We start from the raw sequence: 27,609 nt of genomic DNA, 5'->3' as shown, positions 1-27,609 counted from the left end.
AAAGAATAAAAATATAACAATTAAAGAAACCACCACCAAAATCCTCAAAATGTATAAAGTGTGTGTATTGTCACATTTCAACTCTTACTGTTATTTACCATTAAAAATTACTTGCTCTCCTATAACCCAGCCCAGGGGTTGCCAAACTTTGGAGAAGAGTCAATCTGTCCCTCTGATCAATTTAAGAATTATTCAAGAATCATAAATACATTTTTACAAATGAAACCATTATCTGAATACTCTTTAAAAATTATACATGAAACTATGATAGTTTTAGTTTCATTTTCAATTTTACTTCTGATACATGTATGCACTGAAAGCGATACATGGCTTGCGAGCCAGTTTACCAACCCTGACCCAGCCTTTTCAATTACCCCCTCTTCATTAAAGCAACCCTGTCTTGCCTGGTTCCTTAAGGAAGTGATTTCCACACAGAAGAAACCCTTGTATGACACACTTTGAACACAGTAAAACTCCATGCAAAGAGTGTTCCTCTTGTATGTATAGTTTCTCCACGGGATAATCAATTCAGCAAGCAGAATTCTGGGATATGCTATCCTTTTCCTACAGATCTGTAGCCTTTCTGGATGTTGTCCATTCCATTAGCTGATTTTTAATCTACCATATATATTCGAGTGAGTTTAAGGTGACCCGAATATCCACCAAGGCATCCAGTTTTACCACAAAAACTGCATTAAAAGTGTGCTGGAAAACTCGGCTTTTACTCGAGTATACACGGTATCTCGGAGCCAATACTATTTAATAGCTAGCATTCTTAATCAAGTCTCTATATTAGGCAGATAAAACTTTTCCTTCAGGATTATTTTGGTTATTTTTGATCATTTCCTTTCCTACATAGCCCTCCTGGATCAGCTTTTCTAATTCCACGAAAAATGCAGTTGAGATTTCACAGGATTTCCACTTGAGATAAATTAATTTAAAGGCAAGAAAATTTTTCTGAGGCGTACAGCATTTAAACACACCAAAGAAATGATAGACTCGGGAAAACGTTAGGAAGGTCAAGGCTGGAAATATTTATCACTTCACTATAAGAGTAGTAGTAGAAATTGTTGAGGGTTTAGCCTACACTGGGGATACACAAAAAAACTGGAATTGTTTTTCAAAGCTATGTATTTAAACATTTAAAAAAAATAACATTATCACCTTCAAAATATACTATTACACTTTATCAAATCTGCAATGCCATTCTTAGAAACATTTTTCAAAATCATCTGGATGACTGACAGGACCCTCCCTGGATTTTTTCCTTGACCTCTTCTATGTCCTCAAATCACTGTCCCTTGATGTTCCTCGTCATTTACAGAAATAAAAAGAAGTTGCACAGAGCAAAGTAAGGTGAGTAAGGTGCATGGATCGAGAGAGGCATGTTGGTTTTTGCCAAAAACTGGTGCACTGAGGTGGCTGTGTGAACAAGTGCATTGTCGGGGTGGCAAAACCAGCCCCCCATCTACCACAAATCAGGCCTTTTGGGTCGCACACTGTTACGCAAGCTTCTTAGAACCTCTAAATAAAAAGCTTGATTAGTCTGACCTGGTGGGACAAACTCCAAATGCACTATCCCCCTAGAAAAACAAATGAGCATCCGGTTTTTTATTGGGGGGGTACCCCCTCGTATTGTGAGAAGTCCAGTAAACAAGCTCTGGGTAATACAAATAGTCAATGGACAGGCAAGAGAGGGAAGATGAGCAAAAAATATTAACAATAGTCAAAACGAAATCATGAGCTTAGAGCAGAGAAAGAATTTCGTAGAAGTGTCTAACTGTTAACAGTTTCAAGCATAATGTCATAAAGCAGTGGTGTAAGACAGTCTAAAAATATGCCACTCATAATTAGTTTACTAACTTAATGAAAGGAACTTTTAGATGTGGGGGATGGGGGAGGAGACTGAGACAAAGTCAAATTATAGTGGGATTAAGAGATTGAGAATTGAGAGTATGCTGAGAACAACAGTACCTAAAGGATGAATCAACTCCAAGACTTTTTTTTGTGATACAAACTTTATAATGCAGCTTAGTAGCAGGAAAGGAAATCTTTCTTCTGAGTCATAGTACAATTTGTCTTCCTCAGGGAAATTATTTAAAAGCTTTTTAGAATTGGTGGCAACATATTCTTAAATTTCTACTACTGATATTTCATAAAGAACTTTGCTATTATGTCTTCAGAAATCTCGCACCATACAAATCCCATTGGAGTAGTTAATCTCAATTCACAAACTTTTTGATTGAAGCCGATTGCGTAAAATGCACAAACTATAATCCTACTTCCTATTCTGCTTCCAGATTCCAGTGACATAGTCTTAAGAATATTAATTCCAGTGTGAAAATAATATGGACACAACTCAAATACAGTTGCTTTAGGAATTACCTGGAAAATATGATAGTCTCCACATTTCAAACTCCCCAGGATCCTGTTGAATCTGACTCACATCGACCCTATAGTAGAGTCACTGCCAAACTCACTGCCATCAAGTAGATACAGACTCTTAGTGACCCTACAGGACAGGGTAGATCTGCCCCTGTGGGTTTCCAAACTTGTCTTTTTCTCAGTGGCTGGTAGTTTCAAACTGCCAACCTTGCAGTTAGCAGCCCAATGTACAACCACTAAAAAGTTGAATACTGAGAAGCATCACCTGGAGTTCTTAAATACCAGTGGATTCAAGATAAGAACCACAGAGTAACGGAACAGTGAACAACCAAACCAGTTACGTACATTTACAGATTAGAAGCTTGAAATATTTTGAGCCAGAGCTCAAAACAATTATTCTTAGCACTCAGTAACTCCTCAGTTATTTTTCTATTTTAACCCATACTAACATGAGAATAAGCTATTGTACATGTGACTGAAGTTATATAAAACACCTGTCTATGTATTAACATAAACTTTAAAGATTATGATTTGAAATATATATTTTAGATAATACCTTATTTTAAAAACATAATTTTAATAAAATACTATTTAAATAGTTTCCACTAGGTTTAGTGAATTATATTCTGTCATTACATTCAAAATCTGCTTGATTTTTCCCCTTTGTTTTAACAGCTGGGTCATTTTAATGTTTTGTTTTTCTTATAAACAGCTCTCTCACTGTGGAGTGGGATTGAGAAACAGGGCGACGGCGGCTCTCCTGATTCAAGTGTTGTCCTCACAAACAAAGGGGGAGCTCACTGTGAGAAACTGCCATCAAACCAGTAAGGCTGCACTTGTGCAGCCATCATTTCCAGGACTGTCGGCAGCCTGAGCCTATCTGCCCCAAAGCCCCTTGCCTCCTTGTCTCACCAGGCCCAGCTACTCCCATTGACTTCAATGACAGTACCTTTGGTAATAACACCCCACGTTGTGTAGAGTGGGGGCGAGAGGTTCTTTACACCAAGAACTGGTAAGCAAAAGGTGAATTTAATTTCAGGGTGTGTAGCATGTGCCTTCTTGAAACATTAAGCCCACTGGTCTGATGAATCGTTCAGATTTTAGTGGTTTTTGTGGAAAGCCGTCCCCAACAAAGCACAGATTTAGTAAGCATCCTTTTGCATGCCTTCTTTTTCCTCTTTTCTGTTCGAATAACCTTTAGTACACTTCCATTTCCCCCAGTATGACTTTGGGAAGAGGACTTCCCATTTTCCCACTTTCCCTTTTCGTTTCTGTTTAATCCTATTGGAAAGTACTTTAGCTTGGAATTGTCCTTCTCTGTCCAGCAGATAAGCAGACATTGCACCTTGTGAAGTTTTCTCATTATTCTTGTTTGAGATTTCTCTTTTCATACACCTTGATCATCTTTTTCATTTGTATTTTTTCAGCACAACACTGCTTAATCTTTTTCCATTCTTTGATCATTCATGAGCCTCTCGACTGGTGCGTTCTCATTTTCTCATGGTAATCCCAACGATACCCATAGCATTCGCGACAGAACTAGACATATTCCTTTGTGGCAGAATGACAGCAGCAAAGCCAGCAGACAGTCTCTAGGGCATGATGAACCACTCAATTTTCGGGTCCCTGAAACCCACAAGGTGACTCCTAGAAGCCCATGATAAGCTGTTTTGTTCCCCTTTTTATAATCAAATAAGTTGTGGTGATATTTAAGTTTTACAACATGCAGCACTTGAGATAGCTGACATCGGAGATGGCTGGCATTCTGTACAACAGTTTATAGTAGTTGATAATGTCCACTGATGAGTAGCAATTAAGCATGATACTACTGGATTTTCAGTGCATGTGCGCCACACAATCCAATGACACAGATGTTGAAAATGCATGCTTACCTAGGAGTAGTTTTGAGTACTTTCTATGTAGTAGTAGGAAGCCCTAGTTAAGCTCTCGGTTGTGAACCCAAAGGTTGGTGGCTTGAACTCACCAGTGGTTCAATGGGAGAGAGGCAGTCATCTGCTTCTTAAAGATGATCATCTAGAAACCACAGGCACTTCCATCCTTCTCTGTAGGTCGCTATGAGTTGGGATCAACTCTACAGCACACAACAATGCTGTTAATTGTGTGTGCAGAGCAGAAGTTCACCAAGTTTGCATGTGACCTACTGAAGCAGTGGGCCAGCCTTGACCTTGCGACGTGCCTCTGAGTGAGTTTAACTACCAAACTTTTGGCTAGTAACTGAGTACTTTAACTTTGTGCCACCAGAAATTCTTGGTACTTCCTATGGAAAACGAGCTCAGTGAGCATCTAGCCCAACATCTATCTGATGAGTAATAGATTTCCTGTCAAAAAAAAATAAAATCTACATTGGGGGAGGGAGGGGACAAAAGAGAGCTGATGTAAAGCTCAAGAAAGAAAATATTTTCAAACTGATTATGGTAGCAATTGTACAATACTGCTTGATGTAACTGATCTATGGAATATAACTTATGATATCTGTAAGAGCTCCCAATAAAATGATTTTTAAAAAGAAATAAAAACCTACACTAGAAACTGTGAATGGTCAATTTTGGTTATGTTAATGCTTTTAAAAGTATGAACAGTACTATTTCAGACAAAGGATATAAAGAAGCAGAACTGAACTGAATTCAATTCAATGAATGTTCATGGCTTTTGATGTCAATGTCCAGTTACCTACCAAAAAACAAAAAACACCCCCATTCTTTGGTTTCTAGTCTGACTCACAGTGAGCCTACAGCGTAGACTAGATCTACCTGCCCCACAGGGTTTGCAAGGCTGTGATCGCTATGCAAACAGACTGCCATTCTGTCCCCCACAGAGAGCTTGGTGAGTTTCTACAAATGACCTTTCCATTAGTAGCTGCTTAGGGTCATCACTATGAGTCAACTCAACTCCATGGTGCCCAAAAGATTGCCAAGCAGTATTTTAACCACTATACCACCAGGAGTCTTTTGTAATGAGTTATTACAAATACTTTAAAACCAATAGAAAAATATTCAAGTGACAACTAGGCCTTTCTTTCATTTATAAAATTATAATTGAATAATTTATCAATCAACCCAGGATATTATCTCCAACTGGAACTCTTTTTCTTTTACTATGAATTAACAATTATTCTGAATGACCAAAGAGTCAAATTTCAAAATACATTTCTCTAGAGCCTTAAGAACTCTAATTTATCAATTAAGTAGAAAATAACTAAAACTACTAGATAATTGAAAAGGTAAATTATATCACCAGCAAACAAAGTTAATTTTATTGAGAATTTCTTTTACCAATTGAGGGGCATAACTAATTCACATTTGAAAGAAGGAAATTAGAGCTAAATCAATATTAAGATCTTTGACAAAACTGAATCATATTATAGTACTGAATATAAAATGTTTAAGTTTTGAACTTTTGGGGATGATTAGCTCAAAGTGAAATGTTTTTTATTAGTTACGTATAGTTTACTGACAGTCAAAAAAAAAAAAGGAGCTCTATTCATTTACCAAAGCTTAAAAGATCAAATACGCTAACGTTTCCCGAAAACCAACAAGTGCAACTCTTCTCTGTACTTACCTGTATCAGGGACATCAGTAGGCCTCATGATTCTTCGAATCTGCTCCATAGATTGTAGATCTGGTGACAGTCCTATAAATATAAAGACGTATTACTGATATCTAAAAAAAAAAAGAAATCTTAACCCTGGACCAATAAAATGTACTTCAACACTGCCTTAGCGATCAACACACTGAATTATGATGAATCTCAGTTTGATATGACACTGATTTGATCACTGTCAAGAACTAAGACCACGGCCAGGTTCGGCACCACCCTCCTCATTTGAAACCACTGTGACAGTCTTTATGTCAGCCCAGTTCATTGAAGGGCTTCCTCTTTTTCGCTCTACTTCATTAAGCAATGATGCTCATTCTCCAGGGACGGGTCTCCTGATAACATGTCCAAATTACGTGAGATGGCGTCTAGCTAAATCCACTTCTAAGGAGCAATCTGGTTGTACATCTAAAGCAGATTTGTTCACTGCGTTTTCAATCAGCTCTATCAACACTGTAATTCAAATGCATCAATTATTCTGTGACCTTCCTTACCCACTGTCCTGTGCTTATAAAGCAAGTGGAAGCACCACAACGTGGGTCCGTCCTCAAAGTGCTATCTTTGTTCTTCAGCACCTTAGAGGTCTGATGCAGCAGAACTACCCAATGCAGTACATCATTGGTTTCCCTGACTGTTGCTTTCATGGGCACTGATTATGGATCTAGACAAAAAATGAAGTCCTTGACAACTTCAATCTTTTCTCCATTTATCATGATGTTGCGTATTGGCCTAGTGAGAATTCTGGTTTTCTTCACACTGAGTTGCAATCCACAATGAAGTGTACAGTCTCTGATTTTCATCAGCAAATGCTTCAAGTCCCTCTGGCTTCCAGCAAGCAAGGCTGTCATCTGTAAATCCTTAAGTTGTTAATACGCCTTTTTCCAATCCTGATGCCACATTTTTCTTCATACAACCCAGTTTCTTGGGTCATGTGCTCACCATACAAATTAAGTAAAGTGAAAGGATATAATGCTGACCCACACCTTTTCTGCCTTTAAAGGAATAAGTATCCCTGTGTTGTACTGGAACAACGACGTCCTTGTCTATGTACAGGTTTCTCACAAACACCAGAAGCACTCTGGAGTCCCATCCTTTCCACGCTATCCAGTTCACTGTGACCCACAGCGTGGAATGCTTGTGTAGGGTCAAACACACAGATTTCTGATATTCTCTGCTCTCAGCTGACATAAGCAGAGTTATCTTTCATTCTGTGTCCTCTTCATGACTTACGCTTCAAATGCTGCAGCAGCTCCCCGTTCATGTGCCGTGGCAACAGTTTTACTTGCACATGATAGCAATGACAGCATCATTGGTGACTTCCACTTTCTGTTGGGTCATCTGCCTGTGGAATGGGCTCTGGATAAGGCGGAGTGACACATTTGCTCCAACAATGGACTCAAACATAGGAAACATTCGGAGGAGAACACAGACCCAAAGGGTGTTTTGTTCTGCTGTACACAGGGCCACTCTGAGTCAGAACTAACTTGACAGCAGATAACAAAACAGCTTTTATATTTGAGTTTTCACAGAAGAGCGATTTTGTTTTCCAGAGAATCTTACTTATGACACGTGTTTCTAATAGCGAAAGAGCTGTAGGAAAACCGCACAAGTAAATTAGTCTACCTCCATGGCAACAGAAGATCTTCTCATCCACAATGGCAGCTATCGGCAGACAGTTAAAACAATCGGTGAAGGTTTTCCATAATTTAATATTAAACCTTCGTTTGCCTATAAAAAGAACAAGCAGGTATTAAATAACAAGAAATAAGCCATCAATATGAGTGCTCCAATCAAAATTTGTGGAAATGGAAAGATAATGGAATTTTCCAACAAACTTTTTGAAGCCCAACACAGATTTGTTAGCATATTAACCTACTTATACATACTAATTATGGCATAACTAAATCATGACACAACTATTTCTAAAAATCTAAAGCTCTTTTTTTCTAAAGCTCTTTTCAATTGCTATTTGAAAGCAACTGGATTGTCAATGAGTCTAATTTTTTTCTTTATGCATATTGGTTTATCTAGTACTCCAGGGTTCCCTTACCTGATCCTCCTCCATGAGTGAGTGATACGAGTGTACCTTTTATTTACTTTTCACATATTTTCAACTTAAAAAAAAACTAGAATATCCTTTAAATATAATCAATATAACAAACATTCAACATGGTCAATAAAGTTTAAAGACTTTCAAAGACTGCTAAGGGTTTTATAAAACAAAAGCATCAAACAATTTTATCTTTTAAGATCACCATAACAGCAACTTTGAAGCAGTATAACAAACTGTTATTTATTTCCTTCAACAAGGTCTATTTCACAAACTAACAAGCACCCTCTATGTCTATTTGCCAATTGGTCACTTCCTCTGGGTTATTTAATTTTTATTTTTTAACAGCAACAGGTTAAAAAAATGGCACAGTGGTATTTCTGGAAATACCAGGGGTAGAGTTAACATAGATGGGTGGTTGGCAACCAGAAAGTATTATTTGCCAGGACACAATAGGTAAATACCTAGCAAAATAAGTAAGCAGAAGTTCAAGGGGTGCCTCTGGAGACCGTCCATTGAACACTAACATACCGAGTAATACAGTGTAAACTTGCTGCCAAGTAAGGATAATTTCCAAGCTTTTAACTGGCAAACACTTTTGAGTGAATTACAGCTTGGCACTGCACCAAGTATATACAGATACAAAGGCTGTAATTTTCCTGTACTCTACCATAAACAAGTACAAAGACAAACTGAAGGGTTGGTTCACCTTTTTAGAGTTACTTGATTTTCCTGTATTTGGTAATATGTTGCAATAACTAACGCAATCAAGTAATTAAAGATACTCACACCAATTTCCCTTTTTTAAGCCAGAGCCTGCCTCCCAAGAAGTATCACTCAAAGCCAGTTTACAAGCTGCTTTCACACACATAATTCTATGTCAGTTTTACTCTCAAGAAGGTTGATTATTCAAGTTTACATTTCATCCTTTAAGAATATCTGTTTTTGGTACAATGTTAGGAAGATGATTCTGAGCTGACATACTAAACCCATTTCCTCTTGAATGGTCTAATTTAAACACTATGTTAACAGAAATAAAAACACAACATAAAAACAAATACTCATTCTCATTAGAGCATAAAGTTCCCTTACAGGACATCTGTCGAACTAACTGCTGGATTCCCAGTGATGAGGAGAGCACCTGCATGTACCATGTCCTCACATAGCTGTCATATGATTATATGAATCAGAAAGATATACTAGGTTGTGAAAGGACTATAGAATACAAAGGGGTTTTAAAAAGTTCACGAAAAATGGAACTTAAAGACAATGGGAGTTTTTCCATAATTTTTAAAAACCCTTCTCATGTACAGATTGGGGGGGGGGGTGAAGCAGATTAAGAAAAAGTCACTGTAATTCACTCTCTAAGTTACAGCTAAGCAAATATATATGCTCACTGCCATACTCGACCAAGGAAATCCTATTATTATACAAAGAATAGTAGTGACTTCTTACTAGTCGAGAGTGTAACAAGAACACCTGAGTACTCAGCATCCTTGTTTCTCAATCTAGTTTAAAACGTCAAGGTACAATAGTGGCATATAATTTGTCAATAGTTCTTGTGATACAGGGCTTATAAGGGTTCCACTCACATCACCAGAGTGCTGAGAGGTCATATGTGGACACTGGGAAACCAGAGGCTACTCTTTTACTGACCCTCTGCTTCAGAACAGTCTGCTTTGAATACAGATTTAGAAAGCCTTTTCAGTTGAATAAGCTAATGCAGCAGTTACACAATCTATCAACTTGAGCGAAGGGGCGGAACCTAGCCTGCCCATTAGGTCATAGCCAATGAGGCCTCTGTGTGGGCATGGTCTTCTCCTGAGGAGTGTGGGAACTCCTGTCTTCCTCCCTGAAGGTGCGACACACTCTCTGCTGGACATTCCTGTTGACAAACCATGTGGAGTTATGTTGATAGCAGCCAGAGCCCTGGAACTAGAGAAACCACTCTCCATGCCAGCAGAGATGCTTCCACCGCCACTGGATCCACGAGACTTTCCACCCACTGGCCTATGATCTTCCTGCATTCAGCATGTTATGTAGTTTGAAGAGGAATTTATAGACTGTTATCGGACATATAGGCTAATATTGGAAGAACAGACTTGATCTGGACTGGGTTGAGATGTTTTCTTAACACATAATTGCTGTTTGATACAAAGCTCTCTTTTATACACACATCTCTGGATTTGTTTCTGTCAACCTAGACTGACACACCTAGCCAGTCTGAAATACCACCACAGAGATTCCTGGAACAAATGAGTAGCACTGTTCGCAATTTTAGGTTCTTTGTCCACAAAAGCCTTTGTTCCTAGGTCTGTGTCTAATAGCGCTGAACCTAAGAAATCTTTGAACTAGAAAATAATACGGGCATTTTCCATTAATTATTTTTCTAAATTTCAATTTTTTACTTACATTCATCATAGAATCCATAAATGCGATTGATGCTAGCACACTCATGATTTCCTCTTAAGAGAAAGAAGTTCTCTGGGTATTTGATTTTATAAGCCAGTAGCAAACAAATGGTTTCCAAAGACTGCTTTCCTCTGTCCACATAGTCACCTAAGAAAAGATAGTTGGCTTCTGGTGGGAAACCTCCATACTCAAATAATCGCAGTAAGTCTGTATACTGTCCATGAATATCTCCTAAAAATGGAAAAGGTTGGTTTTAGAAAAGATGGTTACTGTTGTAGGAAGCCTATTTAATTATTCTCTTGGGTAATTCTCTCCCCTGAGTGTGAGCTGGGCTAGTGACTTGTTTCTGTAAAAAGGCAAAACCAATGGGACTGTCACTCCTGAGATAGGCAACAAGACTGCCTTCTACACTGTTCACAGGCTTGCTCTGATGAAGCCAGCTGCCATATGGAGAATTGCAGGTGGCAAAGGACTGAATCCTTCCCTAGATGACCCTGGAAATGAATGCAACCAGCTGACCCTTCAATTGGAGTCTTGTGAGAGAATAAGAGGACCCAACTAAGCTATACCCAGATTTCTGACCCACAGGAAATGTGAGATAATACATCATTTAACCCACAAAGTTCTTAGGTAATTTACTATACAATAACATAATACCTTTTCTTGAATAATTTAGCTTCAATAATGTTATTCTGAATCACAAAACATTAAGAATTTAGAAAAATGTATAGTTTTGATTGCACTCTATATGAAAGTACTTTAAAGAATATTTTGCCAATACTTTCAATCATTTTATTTTTAAGGTTACCTATAAGTAAACTTCATTAAACTTCATTAAAACTCATAGCAAGGATGATCATTTTCACAAAACTTAAAAACTACTACTTCATAAAGGTGATATTCTGAGCAGATCCACTCAACCAACCAACCTTTACTCAGCTACTTTCCCTTTTGTGCTGGACATCAGAACACATGTTTTAATAAACCTCATGAAAAAAAAACAGAGTAAAAAGTATTCAAGGAGCAAACTAAGCACATGCAGGTTATAAGGTGTGACTGGAGCCTAAGAAACATGCAACAGAGGAAAATCAAAACAAAACCATTGTGAAAAATCCTTGATTGAGCACATTAAAGCTATTTTCATACACACGAGAGTCACTATCAAAGAGCCTACACAATCAAACAAAAACCTAGCATGACACAGTATTTACAGCATGCTTCCTCCTGTTCGGATGTGAAATACAAAAGTGTATATATTTTTAATTTCTATACAAGTCTTCTAGCTGAAATCTATTAAGGTAAGGTCCTAAGATTTTACTTTTGGTCAAAAGCCATGATACACAGATTAAGAACAGATTACATTTCAAAACAAATGAACCTAACAACAAAGTTGGAAGAGTGGTTCCCCCAAATTCTTATCAGCATCTTAGAAAGTCTTTTGTCATGCCCCTTGATAATATTGGATGTTGATCTTAGATACTCCTTAAAATGTCATTTAGGTTGGGAGCTTATTTTAAACTGTACATCTTTGATTACTATAAGGCTGAGAATCTATGTTTATTGACCACTTTCTTTTCTTTCAAGACCTCTTTCAATTTGGGGGTAATTTCCTACTGTTTTCTTCCTTTCCTATTTATTTCTAAGAAATCTTCATACATTGCATACATAACAAATATTTTGTCTGTAACTTATCATTTTAATACATTTTGATTTTTATGAAATTAAACTAATAAAATTTCCCCTGTACACAAATTAAAACATTTTTTCTCTAGAGCATTCTCAAGGCAAACGGGAAGAAAAACCCAAGTGATTCACAAAAAAACTTGGCAACTTTGTTTACATACCACAAATTTTCAGGGGTGCTTCCAATTCCAAAAGAATAGGCTGGCTGAGAAAGATCTCCCGAGACTTGATACATAAGCCTCGAACTTCTGCTTCAGTCATCTGCACAATTTTCCCTGGACGACATCCTCGTACTGATAAAACAATGAGTAAAACAGTCAATTTCCTATAAATAATAATCCTGAAAAAGAATCATTACTTTGAAGAGCAAAAAAGGCATGCAGGCAGCAAACTACCAGATGCCTTGTTCCCTGTGCGGCTCATCTAGGCTCTTTGGTTTCTCTCTATTGCTGGTACCTGCGGACACTTTCTAAGCCTGCTGCCACCAACATGCAGCCTTTTTTTCCCCACTCCCCCGGCCAACGTGAGGCCTAGAAGCCCAAGAGGTCTTGAAACTACCAACACTGCATGAAGTGCATCTAGCAGAAGACCAGAATCAGTGGCTATCAAGAAGGGAAAGTAATAAGTAGCAGTTAGCAGGTGATACTTCTTGAAATACTATTAGCAGTACCAGAATTTTAGCAACCATGACCTCTATTTTGTTCAACCCAAATACCTAAAACAGGGGTGCTCACACTTTTTCAGCATGTGAGCTACTTATACAATGATCAACCAACTCCAAAAAGGCAAAACATTTATTTTTATGTATTACATTTATTCATAAATGCACAGAGAATTCTTTATATGTACAATGCAAGCTTATGTACTCTGCATAACTGCATGAGTCCACATTGCACAACACAACACAATTAACTATGTACATTTTTGTCATGACCTGAGTTTACTCTAATGACCGAATGCAATGAGCCAGGGATGCATAGTCCAGACAGTAACTGCTGACAGCCAGCCTCAAGCACACTTCCAAATGATCATCCGTCATGGTGGAACGGTACTTGGACTTAATGATCTTTAGTGGGGAAAGGCTGATTCACATAAATAAGTAGAGCCGAATAACGCAGTCCAGGAGGTAGCACATTTTCTCATGTTTGGGTACTTTCCATCTGTAAGTTCCAGGCCTGTTGGACTTCAGCTGAATATTGGCTTGTAGTGTCAAAATCTACCATTCCCTATGAAAGTGATACATTTTTTTGTCTTCTTACTTGGTCCAGCTCCCCCACTGATCTTAATACTCTTTCTTATGTTTAAGAGCAAAAAACCAAGGTCTAAAAATTGACGATAACTTAGCTTGTCAGTTTTGCTGCATTTAGCACAGCTGTTTGCACATGCATTTGACACCTAAAATTGCATTTGATTGGCTGATTAAGTGACAGGATTGAAGATAGGCTTACGTCTATTTTTTTAATGCCATACCCACACTACATTCGCAATCGACTACTGAGCACCCCTGACCTAAAAGGTGTTAGATGCTTCTAAAAGGAGTCCTGGTGGCACTAACTGCAAGGTTAGATTCAAATCCAGTGGCTTCAAGGAAGAAAGAGGAGGCTGTCTGCTCCCTTTAGATTTACAGCCTTGAAACAGACTTGATGGCAGTAGATATATTTAATGAATTGTTGTGGTCCCAATAGGGCACTGTATAAAAAAAATCTCTAGAGCGGTAGTTCTCAACCTTCCTAATGCTGCGACCTTTTAATACAGTTCCTCATGTTGTGGTGACCCCCAACCATAAAATTATTTTTGTTGCTACTACATACTGTAATTTTGCTGTTATGAATCGGGCGACCCCTGTGAAAGGGTCGTTCGATCCCCAGAGGGGTCTCAATCCACGGCTTGAGAACCACAGCTCTAAAGTTTATTTATTTAGCTGGAGTAAATCCTTATTAACATGAATGAACTATGGCTATTCAGTAATTGCCAGAGTTGGAGAAGTAGGATGAAAGGTATATGAGAGTGTCTTACTTGCTCTATAGGACTGAACTTGTAATTATTTCATCTTTTATCTTTACCTACGCGACTGACTCCTTCTCTTTAATCTTAAATATACCACCAGTACCCATTTAATCTTAACTGAAAAAGCACGGAAAAACAAAAATCAGAGACTGGATTTCAATAAACTTTTATTCCTTCTGATTTCTAATTTCATAGCAAAGCCCACACATTTCTAGCTAAAATGTGTTTTGATTTGGTAGGTGAGCAAATCAGATAGACATTAAAAAAAAAACAAATGGCAGGTCCCTAGATCCAAAAGCTAAGTCGATTTAAACATCCATTACTATAAACCCTTCAAACAGTCAACATGACTCCTATATTTACTTTAGACTTTAAATACCCATTCATTTACATGACCATTTTTGTAACTGATAACCAACAAGAGCACTGTAGATGAGGCTCTGGGTTGCTAATTGAAAGGTCACAAGTAGCTTCTAGGGAGGAAGATGAAGCAGTCTGCTCTTATAAAGATTGACGGTCTTGGAACCCCTAATATAGGGGCACTATGAGGGGTAATTCACAACTGAAAACTGTAGTTCTAACAAAGCGTATGAGTCAAAGCCTGTGTATTTAAGTTTAAGGGAACATTATTCATTCTGAAGGAGAAAGATCTCTAATGGTTTTCAGATGACATACACTTAGAAAGCTCCTGATGATTAAAAAGACATGAATCCATTCAACAAATACCTGAGAAATTCATTAGTGTTCATGTATAAAACAAAACACCTTTGACTTTTGTAACCTTGTCACAAATTCTGTTTGTGATCCTTTAATAATAAAACACTTCTTAGGGTATTAACATTTCATGCATTAAAGGTACAATGTTAAAATTTTGTCTTGTATTTGTTTTCCTAATTTAATTATATATTGGTTTAAGTTTTGCTTCCCAAGTGAATAATTTAAGTTAATGAGATACACTTAACTTTTAAGCCATACTAAACCACAGAAAGTAAAAATTTATCATACACAATAAAATTACATGCCAGAAAAGTACCTTAAATTCCACTGACCTAAGTGTACTTTCCTTCAATTAATTTATTTAAAACTAAGAGATAACATGCAATCAATAGCTGCCAGGGAAACTGGCAGTACCCTGCCTGCCTCAATCGCCGTTGTCATTTTAGTCTATTTCAGTTTATACGGACCCTATGGGACCGAGACCAACTGTTCCTGTGGGTTTCCAAGACTGAAATCTTTACAGGAGCAGACAAGATAAAGGTACACTTCATATTCAATAGCAGTTTAACAGTTTCTGAGATGCAGTCAGAGGTGAAAGGTTCTTTGATCCTTCCAAAGGAATAGTTCTTTGGAATCATGAGCCAAATGTTTAGGAAATAGGGGTGAAGGGCTCAGAGTGCTTTCAGCTGTCTCCAAGAACAATTCAAATTTATCACCAAAACTAAATTACCAAATTCATTGTAATTTATCACAGTTATCTAAAGAAATGAAAAAAACTTGAACCACCTATTATTGTTCTATACAATAACTTGGTCATTATTATGACAATTGCCCCAGGATTTCAATATTTGGGGCATGAGGTTAGACATTAAGTGTCTCCATGGACTGGGAAAATACAATAAACCTACATATATCACTCAGGACAAAGCAATTTTACATTGGTCATCTCATTTCGTTTGCTAATCCAAGAAATTAGAAAAATTACATTCCCACGTTCCAATATTAAGAGATTAAATAATTTACACTAATTCACAAGCACCCAGGTTTCCTAAGACTGCATAGAGGAAAAATGTGGCAGAGTATTTGGAACACAAACTTTAATGTAAAACTCTATTTTACATTAAAATTTTTGACCAGAAGAAAAATATTTCAACATATTTTGATGTTAAATTACTTATTTAAAGCAATTGTGTGATCGTGAGATGTCGAAGGGATCAGGTATCAAGAATCAAAGAACAAAAAATCATATTGTGAATGAGAGTGCAGAGTGGGGACCCAAAGCCCCTCTGTAGGCAACTGGACATCCCCTTACAGAACAGGGTCGCCAGTCAGGATGCAGTGTAGCAATGATGAAACATACAACTTTGCTCTAGTTCTTAAATGCTTCCCTCCTCGCCCTCCCCCACTATCATGATATCAATTCTACCTTACAAATCTGGCTAGAGCAGAGGATGTACACTGGTACAGATAGGAACTGGAAACAAGGAATCCAGGGCAGATAATCCCTTCAGGACCAGTGGCTTGAGTGGCGATATCAGGAGGGGGGAGGGAAGGTGGGGTAGAAAAGGGGAACTAATTACAAGGATCTACATATAACCCCTTCCCTGGGGGGGCGGACAAGAGAAAAGTGGTTGAAGGGAGACATCATAGTGCAAGATATGACAAATAAAAATTTATAAATTATCAAGGGTTCATGGGAGGGGGGAGCAGAGAGAGAGGGGAAAAAATGAGGAGCTGATACCAAGGCTCAAGTAGAGAGCAAATGGTTTGAGAATGAGGGCAACAAATGTACAAATGTGCTTGATACAATGGATGGATGTATGGATTGTGATAAAGAGTTGCACAAGCCCCCAATAAAAATTTTTTTTTAATTTAAGGCATTATATATTTTTATGTACAGGGTAAATTATAACAAACATTTCTTATACTATTACTATTTAGGATGTCTTTTGAAATATTCCATACACACTGTAAACAAAGTACATTAATCTTAAATGCACAAACGAAGAATTTTCAACTATGTACACACTTGAAGGACCACTCCTAGATCAAATACAGAACACTTCAGAAGTCAACACTTCCTTACGCCCTAACCACCAGTCAGTAAATTCCATGTACACTGTTATGCTTAGTTCTTTTCACTATTGATTACCCTAAGTACTCGAGCATAAGCCAAATTCTCCAGCACATTTTAAATACATTTTAAATGCAATTAGGTGCCTCGGCGGATATTCAGGTTGGCTTATACTCGAGTACATACAGTAATTTGGCCTGCCTTTGATAATTTCAGATAAAAATACAGTATATACTCTTATGAATCTGTAAAATCTATGTTATTCCACTTAGAAGCCATTTGGAACTATTCCATTCTATAACTACACCACAACATTATCTATCCACGTGTTGGTGGGCATTTGGGTGTTTTCCAGTTTGGTGCTATTATTCACATACATGTCTCTTGGGTATAGACCTGAGAGTAGAATTACTGGGGCATACACAGAACTTAAGCAGATGCTGCCAGATCATTTCCCAACGTGGACATGTAAAACCATCAAAGAGGTTGCTCTACATAAAGAAATGCTCAGCAACACCCCTGCTAATTCAAAACTTAGTATTACAGCCCATACACCAAAACTCACTGACATCCAATCGACTGACTGACTCATAGTGACCTTATAGGACAAGGAAGAACTGGCCCTGGGGATTTTGGGGTTGCTAACTCTTTAAGGGAGTAGAAACTCAGGGTTGTGTGGCTACCTGCATTTGCAGCCCCCACAGCCACCATGAGGCCCTCACCCTACCCCCACCCCGCTCCAGGGCGAAGCGTGGCCCACTTTGGGAAATACTTCTCTGTATCTTTGCTAGCACAGGTATTTTTTGTCCTTTTATTCAGCTATTTTGCTGGGTGAATAGTGATAATCATTGAAAATTTGCATATTCTTGATAAGTAAGATTGTTGGTACATTTTAATATACTTAAAAGGGACAGATGTGCTTTACACAACTGATGTATGTATAGATTGTGATAAGAGTTGTATGAGTCCCTAATAAAATGTTTTAAAATATATATAAAAATATATATATATACTTAAAAGGGAATTCATATACTTTTTAATTCTTTTGCCAACTCTTTAAAACTGAACTGACTTCCTTATTGATGTACAGGGATTGTTTGTGTAGTCCAGATGAGTCCTGTTAGATACATATTTGCAGAAATCTCCCAGTTTTGGTCTTGCTCTTTCCTTCTCTTTTTTTTAATCATAAGCAAGGTATATTTTAATCAATTTTTGAAGTGCATTTTAGAAAGTTTAAAATATCTCCCCTACAACTATTTCTTTATGCATCCTTCAAGCTGCTTGCAGTTTTAATTATCCCATTTCATTCTATAGTCTTTAGAACTTTGCTGGTACATGGTTGAAGGTAAATATCACAGTTCATCTATATCCATATGGTTAAGTGGAATGTACCTGATGGCAACTGCTTTATCCACTTGATGAAGTTTCTCATTTATTGCAAAGGCCATCCTTTCCTGCTAAATTGCAGCGCTTGCTTAGAAATTCAAGAGCCCAGGTGGTACAGTGGGTTGGTTGCTTGTTTGGAATGCTAACCACAAGGAGAGCCTAGGTGGTTCCAATCTGGGAACTGGCCAGGCAGTTCTGCTCTGTCCTACAAGGATCTCCAAGTCAGAATTGACTCGATGGCAATGGTTTTGTTTTGTTTTAGAAAACCAAACATACAAATAAAAAATCTGGACTATCTATCTACCTCCTTCCTTACTCTACAGGTCTATTATATCAATATCACTTTGTCTTAATTGTTGTAGCTTTTTATTTAATACTTTGCAGTATAAGCATGCCAAGTTTGTTTTTAAAATTGCATTGGCTTACCTAAGCATTTTGCATTTTCAAATGTTTGAAAATGGCTTGTTCTCTCCCTCCCTCCCCATGTGCGCCCCCCTACTCACTCACACAACTGCAATTTTAATGGTCACCAGGTTTATATCTAAGGAGAATTTTTATTAAATTTTGAGTTTTATAACTCAATCTCATGTTTTTGTTCAGGTTCTCATTATTTAGCTCAGTACTGTATTATGATTCTAAGTATGAATGACATGTTTCTTATTTTTGGAGGGCCTGCTACTGTGATTTTCTTTTTTAGATTATGGTTTTCAATGGTTGGATTGATGTTAGTATACAGAATTATAATTGTATGCCGATTTGTACCTTATTCCAGTAGCCTGAAGATCCACTGGATTAAAAAAATAAGCATATATAATTATATCAACTGTCAAAAGGCAATTTTTGCTTTCTTTCCAAGAAGTAAAAAAAAATTTTTTTAATTGTTTTTCTTCCTCGGCTAATTTACTACAATCTCTAAGATAATGCTGAATAAAAGTGGAGTTAGTGGAATTTCTTGTCTTGTTCCTGACCCTGGGGGGTAGGAGGGGAGCATTCATGATGTCACCATTAGGCACTAGATATAGTGTCATACACATCTCATGTCATCCCAAGAACTCTGGTGGTTCACTTGTTAATCACTTGGCTACTAACCAAAAGGTCAAAAGTTTGAATCCAGAGCTTAGTGGGAGAAAGATAAAGTAGTCTGCTTCCATAAGGATTAGCCTTGGACATCTTATGAGATGCTTCTACTCTGTCCTATGGGGTTACTATGAGTTACAATCAACTCAACAGCTTTGAGTTCGGTAGTAATCTTGGGAAAATTTTTCTATTCTTATTTAAGTATTTTTATCTCACGCACTGTCTTTGGATCAACCTTTGAGTTTCTAAAGCTGTAAATCCTAGGGAGGCAGTAAGTTTCATCTTTCTCTAGAGGAGTGGCTGATGGGTTTGAACTGTGGTGGGTAGCAGTCACAGTTGTGGTTTGAACTGGTTGATCCCCACTAGTCACAAGGGCTTTCTTCTATCATGATGAGGTGTTTTAATGTATCACATATATTTACAAAGTGAGATGACCATTTGCATATTCTCCCTACTTCATGTGTGACTTATTTTTTCTTGTATTGCCAAAATGAACCCTTCCAATTTACAATTATCTTTCTATATACTTTAAAATCCAATTTGCTAAAATAAAATTTGGCCCTATTCATGAGACTAGGTGCCCTGGTGGCATAGTGGTTACATGTAGAACTGTGATCCACAAGATCTGAAGTTCAAAAACACAAGGCCCTCCAGGGAGAAAGACAATGGGTTTTCCACTCCAGTAAAGGGTCTCAGAAACCCACAGGGGCAAGTTCTACCTGTCCTTTAGGGTCGCCATGAGTCTTATTTTGATGGCAGTGCATTTGGTTGGCTTATTCATGAGACTGGTATTTCTCAGAATGTGTTGTTATGGTTGTGTTGGCTTCACTAAAGGAGATGGGAAGAACGCTACCTCTTTCCATTTCTTGTGAAAAACTGCTTAAAACTGGCATGCTTTATTTCTGAAATATCTTTTTAATTTAAATCATTTTGGGGGCTCATACAACTTATCACAATCCATACATACATCAATTGTGTAAAGCACTTATACATTCGTTGCCCTCATCATTCTCAAAATTCGCCTTCTGCTTGGGTTCCTGGATCAGCTCCTCATTTTCCTTTTTCCCCTCCCCCTCAATTTCTGAATAGTTAAAAGATTACCAGTGAAACCATTTGGGCCAAAGAATTTTCTTCTTATTTCAAGTACAAGTGTTCATGTTCTGTAACAAATATGACTACTTGGGCTTTTAATTTTTGCCAATTTTAGTTTTTCATTAAAACTGTCAAGTCAGTTAACACTTGGTTCTGTATGAACCCTAAAGAACTCTGGGGGTGCAGCTAGCCACATGGTCAGCAGCAGTCCAGGCTCAAACCCTGCAAGATGCTCTGCAAGAGAAAGCTGGGGCTATCTGCTCTCACAAGTACCCCCAGCCTCGGAAATCCCACGTAGGGGGCACAAGTTGGAACCAACTTGATGAGAGTGAGGGTCTTTCTGTTATTCTTTAAAATATACAAAGAGGCTTCAGAAAAGTCATGGAAAATGGAATTAAGAAAATAGCCCCCTCCCTATTTTAAAGGCCTTTCCTCATATATTACATATTTCTCTATCACTGGAAAGCAAGTTATATCTATAATGTCACCTAAGTTATAATAATACATCAGTATAAATTTACTCAGAGTATTTTCTTTTGTGTATACATAGATGTTACCAAATGCATAGAATATAACTTTGATACAAATCTTTAAAGACCATAATGCATGGGCCCAATCTTGCTCTAATAGCATTGTCAAACCTCCAGGAAGAGCCCTGGTGGCATAGTGGGTTGTGCCTTGGGCTGCCATCCACAAAGTCAGCAGTTCCAATCCACCAGCTGCTCCATGGGAGTAAGAAGTGGCTTTAGGTTTCTGTATAGATACTCTCTCGGAACCCTACAAGTACAGTTCTACCCTGTCCTACTGGGCTCCCTATGAATCAGAATTGACTCATTTTCTAATTTTTGAGTGCAGAATCAAACCAGAGTTATATATTGCATTTGTTTGTTCTGTTCAATCTCAACATCCTTTAACGACCATGTCTCCTTTATCATTTGAAATTTTATTTTATACATTATCAGTCTTTCTTGGGGTTAATAAAGTTTACTAACGTCAATAATTTTAGTTTTATTTTAATGTTCACCTGCTTTACCTTCAGAGTTTTGTTCTTTTTTATTTATAGCTTTTCTTTCCTTCATTTGTTATTTGTTTTTCTATTGTCTTGAGATGGAAGTTTAGAGCTGCAACTTTCCTTTATGTACAAAAGCTATAAATGTCCTTTCAAGTGTTGCTTTATCTTCAATCTCACAAGTTTTGACATAGTTTCATTATCAAATATTTTATAATTTCATTATTTATTCTATGACCCATAATATTAAAAAAATGGAATCCTAACTGCTAATTTAAAATTTTTCTAGTTATATGTTACTGTTTTCTAGTTTGTTTCCACTACAGAGGAAATAGCGTAGTTTCATCAATGCTCTGCATTTATCTTTATTACTAAACACAAAATTTAGGGGGGGGACTGTTGTCTTCCTATTGGAATGACTAAGCATTATGGGATGCACCCAACCCTCTGCCCTTCTTTATCTTTGCTGATACTTCACTTAAAGTCTATTTTATTAATAAAATAACCAAAATAAATCAGCTTTTAGTTAACGTTTCTGATATGTTCTTCCAATCCATTTCCATCTGTGAGTTTGCACTGACTATAATGAATAAAATTGGACCTAAGTCTATCGTGCTATCATTTGTTGTCCATTTCTTCTATCTAGTCTCTACTGTCTCCCATTTTTACGTTCTTTGTAATTAGAAGTCCAAGTAGTGCTATGGGGTAAGCACTGGACCGCTATTAGAAAGGTCGTCAGTTCAAACCCATCATCTGCTTCACAGGAGAAAAAGGAAACCATCCCGAAAAATGAATTTGTGTTGGGCTAGGCTTTCTAGAGAAGCAAAACCAGTAAGCCTTGTATATGTATGGCTCATACCAAGAGATATCAAGAAATGGCCACACTAGAAGTGGGTACATTCAGTCCAGGTAAAGGCCTTCATTACAATGGAAATGATTTATGAGGTTGATGTAAGACGCGGCAGTGTTTCCCTCTGTTGTGCTCAGGGTTGCTAGGCGTTGGAAGCAGCCCAAGGACACTGAGTAACAACTACTATTCCTATAGCAAGAGCCGCCCCCTCCGGGGCTGGTTTTTCCTGATCACATGTTTAAAATATGAGATGAAGTCTGGCAAACCTCACTTCTAATGAGTTCCAGCTGTATTTCCTCCCGGACAAATTGGCTTGTTCTTCTGGTATTGTCTATATATTTTTTTGACAACACAATTCAAATGCTCTAATAAATTCTTTGGTTTTTATTGTTAAACTTCCATAAGCATGTGAGAGAACTGAAAAAGGCACACTTTTAGTCTCACATGTCACATTTTGCACTTTCAAAGAGGTCTTTTCAGCAGATTTTCCCAGTGCAACATACCACTTGATTGACTGCTGATGCTTCCATGGGCACTGACTGTACATCTAATAAATTGTTCACGTCATGATTTCCTCAGCCTGGATAACTTCTATGGAACCGTTTTCCAGTTTACTAACGGTCTATTCTGATGTTTCTAATTTGTCTTTAAATACAACTACCAAATTCTTAAGCAAAGTTCACTACCAGCTGCTCCAAGGGAGAAAGACGGAGCTTTCTACTCCCATACACAGTGATTGTCTCGGAAACTCAGAGGCAGTTAGTTTATCCTGTCCTACAGGGTCTCTGAGTCAGCATCCACGCAATGGCAATGAGTGAATTTTGAGTAAATTCATAACTTTTAGTTTTTTATCCGACCCTTCCCCCCTCCATTTCTAGTTTCCACTAGACTCTTACTCTAAACATACAAATCAGTTATTCAACAATATTTTTAAAAATAATTTTATTGGGGGCTCATACAACTCATCACAATCCGTACATACATCCACTGTGTCAAGTACATTTGTTGCCATCGTTTTCAAAACATTTTCTACTTGAGCCCTTGTTATATATAAGCTCCTCAATTTCCCTCCCTCCCTCAAGAACCCTTGGTAATTCATAAATTATTACTACTTTGTCATATCTTACACTGTCTGATGTCTCCCTTCCCCCACCTTTCTGCTGTCCGTCCCCCAAGGAGAGGGTTATATGTAGATCATTGTGATCGGTTCTCCCACCTTTCCCTTACCCTCCTGGTATCACTACTCTCATTATTGGTCCTGAGGGGTTTATCTGTCCTGGATTCCATATTTCCAACTCTTTCTGTACCAGTGTACATGCTCTGGTCTAGCTGGATTTGTAAGGTAGAATTGGGATAATAAGTGATGGGGGCAGGGGAAAAGAGTATTAAAAACTAGATGAAAGTTGTATGTCTCATCAGTGCTATCTATACTGCACCCTGACTGGCTCTTCTCCTCCCCGTGACTCTTCTGTAAGGGGATGTCCATTTGTCTACAGATGGGCTTTGAGTCTCCACTCCCCACATTGACAATGATATAATTTTTTTGTTCTTTTGATGCCTGATACCGGATCCTCTCGATACCTTAGGATCACACAGGCTGGTGTGCTTCTTCATGCAGGCTTTGTTGCTTCTCAGCTAGATGGCCACTTGTTCATCTTCAAAACCTTTCAGACCTCAGACGCTATTTCTTTTGACAGCCTGGCACCATCAACTTTCTTCATCATATCATCAACAATCTTTTTTAAGTAACTACTATCCAAAGCACCTGTTTTGTTTCCATACTTCACGTCTTGGTTTTTTGTTTATTAGTTCTTTCAGTCCAGTAACATTTCAGGTCAAATACTGGATTACGGATGAAAAACTGTAGAGGCTCTGTATGACATCTATCTCCAAAAAAGTGTATTTCCTTTTTGCAGAAGACTGTCTTGAGGGCTGGTCTGTTTCAGTCTTAATCTCCAGGAGAGGGTCTCTTGTGGAGTCTTTCACGGGAAAATCCTCTAACTTGGTAGGATTTGAACTTCAATCTGTGCCTCTCCCTGGCACTTGAAGGATGGCTGAACTTTCTGCTGAGAGAGGTTTCTTAAGTGTGTCTCTTCTAAATAGATGAGTCAATCAATGAGTTTAAATGGTCTTAATTCCAAATTTTGAAAGTAGCGTCTCTGTGGCTACTCTGTTCTTCTGGATGTCACTTACTTTTCAATTCTTTTGGGAGCCTCTAAGGTTAACTTCTCTGCAGCTCAACAAGACTTTGGGTTTATGATCTGTTCCCCACTGCTTCCGACTAGAAAATGTCTCTAGGAACAAAGAGTGACTGGTAAGGTCATACTGAGTGCTTTCCATGCCTAGAAGAACATACTCCTCAAGAAGTCTGTGCTGAGGGCACTTCAATGGTGAAACAGCAGCTCAAGTAAGAACAGAAGAGGCACCCAAAATATTAATACTGGTTACACACTAGAAAGTCAAAGACCCATAAGGAATTTTGAGGATACCTTGTCAAGGATAAGTCAACATTTTAACAGTTACACATGTTTGGTAGGAGAACCAACGTCCCTTGCCTCCTAAAAAGGCAACCATCTGACACGAAGATGCTGGCATCAGGAATGGGGAATACGCACCAGGGTGCAGGAAACTATGGCCTATATAGGAAACATACAGCTAATTGCTTGTGAACTAAGAATGACATTTACAAATTTTAAAAATCTTTTTTCTTTAAAAACAGAAGAAAATGCTTTGTGACACATAAAGCTATGAATTTCAAATGTTAGTATTCAAAAACAAATTTTTACAAGAACACAATCACTCATTTATATACTGAAAGCTGTAGCACCATGATGACAGGAGTTGAGTAGTCAGAGAATGTACATGGTGTGCTCACTGCCTCGGTTTACCACGAATGTGCAGATCCCCTTTAGCTTAACATTTTGAATGCCATGCATATTGCCATAGCATAAAATTTTACTTTAATTTTACAACTAGTGAATGCCCATCATGTCAAAACAAGAAAAGCAAACTCTGAATACTTTTAAGCAGCGTAGACTGTTAGCTGACTGCATTGCTGTAGTGACCCTTTAACTGTGTAAAACTAATACAATTTGTATCCACATTTCCAGACTAAATGAAACACTCAGCACAAGAAAGCAGTGGACAAAACAATTAAGAAAACTTAAAGAGTATCACAGCTCAGCAGAATTTCTTCACAAACATAAATGTTGCTACCAAACTGAGGTTTCAACTGCCTCCTTTGTTAACCAAGTAAGTAAAACCATAACAATGGTGCTAGTTAAACTGTGTGCAACTGGAAAAACAAACACTATGTTGGACAACTACAAACACATTTCCAAAGAATCTGAGGGAAAAATCTAATTCAGAACAATCTGAAACGGTTCTGCAAAAATGGGTTACAACTAATGGTACAAGATGTGTGAAGCAGAAGCAATCTTCGCCAGATAATTTAGGTTTGTGAAAATGTATGGGCTGTGTAGTCTATGGTCTGTTCATCAGCAGTTAACTCTGTGAAGTTTCATGTGTCACGCACTACTTGAAATCAGCAGTGTCAATGATGATCTTCATTTGTTCCCATTGTCAGTGCTGTGACTACCCAACAGAAAGTGGAACTCTTGCCTTGTCATACCACACAAGAGGCTCACCAGTGGGAGTTTCATTACGACATTTTTTTTTAAGCTCAGGATTCGGACAGAACTTTTTCTGAATGAGAATAACCACCCTTGACCTCAATCCCTATTAACAAGCACTGAATAGCTTTAAGAGCAAATGATATTTGCTGCAGATCTCGTTTCCTAATCAATTCAACCTAAATTTAAATGGCAACAGAATGTTCATATGTGAAATTGTACTGTTGTCATTTTGACAACTAATGTTTAAGTCCCAAGTACTATCAAACTGCTTTCACACTTCCTGTGCCATCAAAAGTTAAAACAAGAAGTGATCTTCACTCCCACACAAATTTGCAGCAGATTCACTTTTTTTCAGGTCAATCTATATAATCCCAGCACTGCTTTTCGGCACTGATGCAAGTGCAAAGGAACTTTCCATATATCAAAGTCCTTTTAACTGTGCAATTATTGTGCTTCTACTTAGCCTATTAGAAGTATCAATCTGCAATATCACACACAATTAAAACCACATGCTCGCACAAGGGTATCAGTACTTGGCAGTACCCCGAGTCAGAAATGATTGGATGGCAACTAAAAGCAACAATAATCTCTGTGAAAACATATCTTTCAAGATGAAATATGTGAAATTCCACTACTGGCCAGCAATAACTGATTTGCAATCTATTTTTCAGATAAGGATCAATAACTTTGAATGCCAGCTGATCAAAATATTACCTTCTCTTCTCATTACAAAAAATTATGCTCAGCCACTAAATTCTGAACTTAATGCATTTTTTTGAAAAAACAAAAAAACAAAAAACCAACTCCCAATGTAGATCTGATCTGTCTTTTAAATTACAAATGTATGTGTGTATTCCATACACAAAGCACAAGTCAACAAGTACTGATAGCAGGGGTAAATTTCCTGCATGCATGGGGTTTACCCCAAACAAGATGTGTTCAAACGCATCTATGTGATCAGTGGACACCTGCAGTCAAGTTCTTTCAGCAATATACTGTCTTAGTCTCATATCAAAAACTGTCAATTCTGACCCTATAGGACAAAGTAGAACTGGCCCCGAGTTTATTCAAGACTAAATCTTAACAGGAATGGAAAGAATCATCTTTATCCCGGGGATTGTCTTATGGTTTTGAATTGCTGACTACAGGGTAGAACTGACTTTCAGGGTAGAATTGCCCCCATAGGTTTCTGAGTTTTTTCCTTCCCTTAATTAATTAATGGGAGAAGAAAGCCTATCTTTCTCCTGAGGAGCAGCTGGTGGTTTTGAACAGCCAACCTTATGGCTAGCAGGCCACCATGTACCTCATGTTAGCAGAGCCACCATGCTCCTTTAATCTCATCAGGGTGACTAAAAAAAAAGGTACAATCAAACCAGTGGTTTTCAAGAGGACCTATTGGAGCTAAATTCGAGAGGTCAGCTCAGAAACGTAAGGCATCTGGTTTGGGGAAATTCCAAAGGGGAAGTCTTGATTGATTTTGTCCAAGGACACAGGATGATCACAGGGGCTTTATAGAAATTTTAATAGGAAATTACACTGGAGACGAAGCCAGGAGACTGTGCCAGTGAATTTTGTTTCATCATGACAATGCACCTGCTTATTTTACCAGAGTAGCAA

At 37.8% G+C, this 27,609-nt stretch overlaps 1 protein-coding gene and 1 pseudogene across 2 annotated transcripts in view; both read right to left on the bottom strand.

Moving 5' to 3' along the window:
* Positions 1 to 27,609, bottom strand: part of PPP1CB (protein phosphatase 1 catalytic subunit beta) — a 41,859-nt gene that overhangs the window by 5,566 nt on the left and 8,684 nt on the right. For both annotated transcript variants that reach the window (XM_075535966.1, XM_075535964.1), the window contains 4 exons: positions 12,307 to 12,438; positions 10,463 to 10,693; positions 7,624 to 7,728; positions 5,965 to 6,036 (listed from right to left, as the gene is read on the bottom strand). In XM_075535966.1, the coding sequence (XP_075392081.1) occupies positions 5,965 to 6,036; positions 7,624 to 7,728; positions 10,463 to 10,693; positions 12,307 to 12,438 (540 nt within the window). The remainder of the gene's footprint in view (positions 1 to 5,964; positions 6,037 to 7,623; positions 7,729 to 10,462; positions 10,694 to 12,306; positions 12,439 to 27,609) is intronic.
* Positions 3 to 5,542, bottom strand: LOC142430908 (ribosome biogenesis protein NSA2 homolog pseudogene; annotated as a pseudogene).

The sequence above is a fragment of the Tenrec ecaudatus genome, chromosome 17 (assembly GCF_050624435.1).
Source record: "Tenrec ecaudatus isolate mTenEca1 chromosome 17, mTenEca1.hap1, whole genome shotgun sequence".
Taxonomy (NCBI): domain Eukaryota; kingdom Metazoa; phylum Chordata; class Mammalia; order Afrosoricida; family Tenrecidae; genus Tenrec; species Tenrec ecaudatus.
Note: the sequence above shows the minus strand (reverse complement) of the source record. Positions and strands in the feature narration are given on the sequence as shown.